Raw genomic sequence first — 1,882 nt, forward strand, 5'->3', positions numbered from 1 at the left:
AAAAAAACACCACCCCCCCCCCGGACCCTCCTAGTTTCCCCCCTCCCCCTTCCCCTCCCCCCCGTTTGAATTTCATCCTGGGGAGAACCCTGCAAGTCTATATATATAGCCCTGTACTTGCAGCCATTTACATTACAGGGCAAGGTTCGCGAACGCGAGAATTTCGTCAGTCTTTGAGTGATTTCGCGTGACACAGCTTGGTTACGAACAGAGACATTATGTTTTTATAACAAGTAAACAGTGTTCTTGACATACAAACAAAGATGGCAGCTGTTGGATGTGTATTCGTGCTGTGAAAGTGTGAAATCCAGCAAGCATCGAGCGAATTTTGCGATCGCGCTTTCCTACCTGCTATATATATTAGTGTAAGCGTGCAACAGTCGCGCCGCGAAAGCAATGGCGCCGGCAGCATATATGGTTGGACGTAACAATTTGGACGAAATTGACAGAAAACTGTCGGCAATAATAGGTGAAAGAGAGTATAGAAACATTAAGAATTTGGTAGTAAATAGATTTCGCGTTTAGTTAGCATTATATTTTATTGAAACGCTTCAAGTGCCTGCATGTGGTCACGTACAACCGTACAACGCTTATTTCGAGCACTGGAGTAGAATGGTTGAATATTTGTGTTGTATTCGTGTGAAATCAAGCGAGCGTCAAGCGAATTTTGGCAGCACGCTTTCCTACCTGCTATAAGTATAATATATTTATGTGTCCGTGTGCAGCAGCTAGCGTGCGGCAGCCAGCGCGTGTTGCAGATGAGCATTTGGACGGCATTTACAGGAAATTGTCGGCAATAATAGGTGAAAGACTGAGTAGAGAAACATTAAGACTTTAGTAGTAAATAAATTTCGTATTTATTTAGCATCGTGTTTTATTGAAACGCTCCAAGTGCCTGTGGCTAAATGCGTGAGGCTTGCTATCAATCATTGTCAATGCGTGAGACAACATCCCGTTTAGACAACAATGTAAACGTTCGATTAAACGTTTTTACAATGACTAAGAAGATTAGGTGCAACTAAAAATATCACTAGTAGTACTACTACTAGTACTAGTAGTAGTAGTAGTACTAGTAGTAGTACATGTATTTATAATGTAACAGTGCTAACACTAACAACTCAGTAACACTAACACTAACACTATTAGTATTACAGTTAGTAGTTACAGTAACAGTAACACTAACACTAGTCCGCAAATGCAGACGTAAACTCCGCTTTGCTAATCTGAGGGTGCGGGTTTATCAGACCCATTACTGGGGTCTGCGTCGGCTCGGACTACACTAACACTAACACTAACACTAACAGTAACAACTAACATGGACTCATGATTTTATTTTTATCACTGCCTCTGATTAACATAACAAGGTTTCCTGCCAACGCATACTGACCAAGGTAAAATATAGTAAACTATATTAAAATATATTACACTGTATGATATCTATCTACATTTAACAGACACCTTACCTTTCTCCATTGTAAATAATGACGCCACCGCGGTTATGCGATGTATTCAACGACATCTTGGTGAGTAATGTTTACACCGGAACTGGAATGTGCCCCCTCTGTCGTGAATATAAGAAAATAAACAGATTTCAGCACCGTCTTTTCCCCCACTGAGCTGTGGTGTATATTATTATTATCAGGACAGGAGTGAATAATATAATAGATTCTAATAATAAAAGAATACTAAAATCGATTATTATTCACTCCTGATATTATAATGCAAACCTTACGCTTATAACGCACCTCGTTTCATTAAAAAAGAGCAGGTGCGCTATAATTATTTAAATCAGCAATAGGCAAAACGATATTTAAACATGGCAATACGTGCACCGTCTGCCAAAAGTCAGCCATGATAACAATATCAACATTTAATTTAAGAA

General features: G+C 39.5%; 1 protein-coding gene across 2 annotated transcripts in view; it reads right to left on the reverse strand.

Annotated features, from left to right (window-relative positions):
• LOC106808181 (WW domain-binding protein 2-like) overlaps nucleotides 1–1,558 on the reverse strand; it is a 14,575-nt gene extending 13,017 nt beyond the window's left edge. The window contains exon 1 of one of the 2 annotated variants that reach the window (XM_014810775.1): nucleotides 1,464–1,558. In XM_014810775.1, coding sequence (XP_014666261.1) covers nucleotides 1,464–1,519 — 56 coding nt within the window. In that variant the 5' untranslated portion in view covers nucleotides 1,520–1,558. The remainder of the gene's footprint in view (nucleotides 1–1,463) is intronic. The other variant, XM_014810777.1, reaches the window with a different exon arrangement.
• Nucleotides 1,559–1,882: the final 324 nt, after the last annotated feature.

This window comes from Priapulus caudatus, unplaced genomic scaffold, assembly GCF_000485595.1.
Source record: "Priapulus caudatus unplaced genomic scaffold, Priapulus_caudatus-5.0.1 Scaffold258, whole genome shotgun sequence".
NCBI lineage: Eukaryota > Metazoa > Priapulida > Priapulimorpha > Priapulimorphida > Priapulidae > Priapulus > Priapulus caudatus.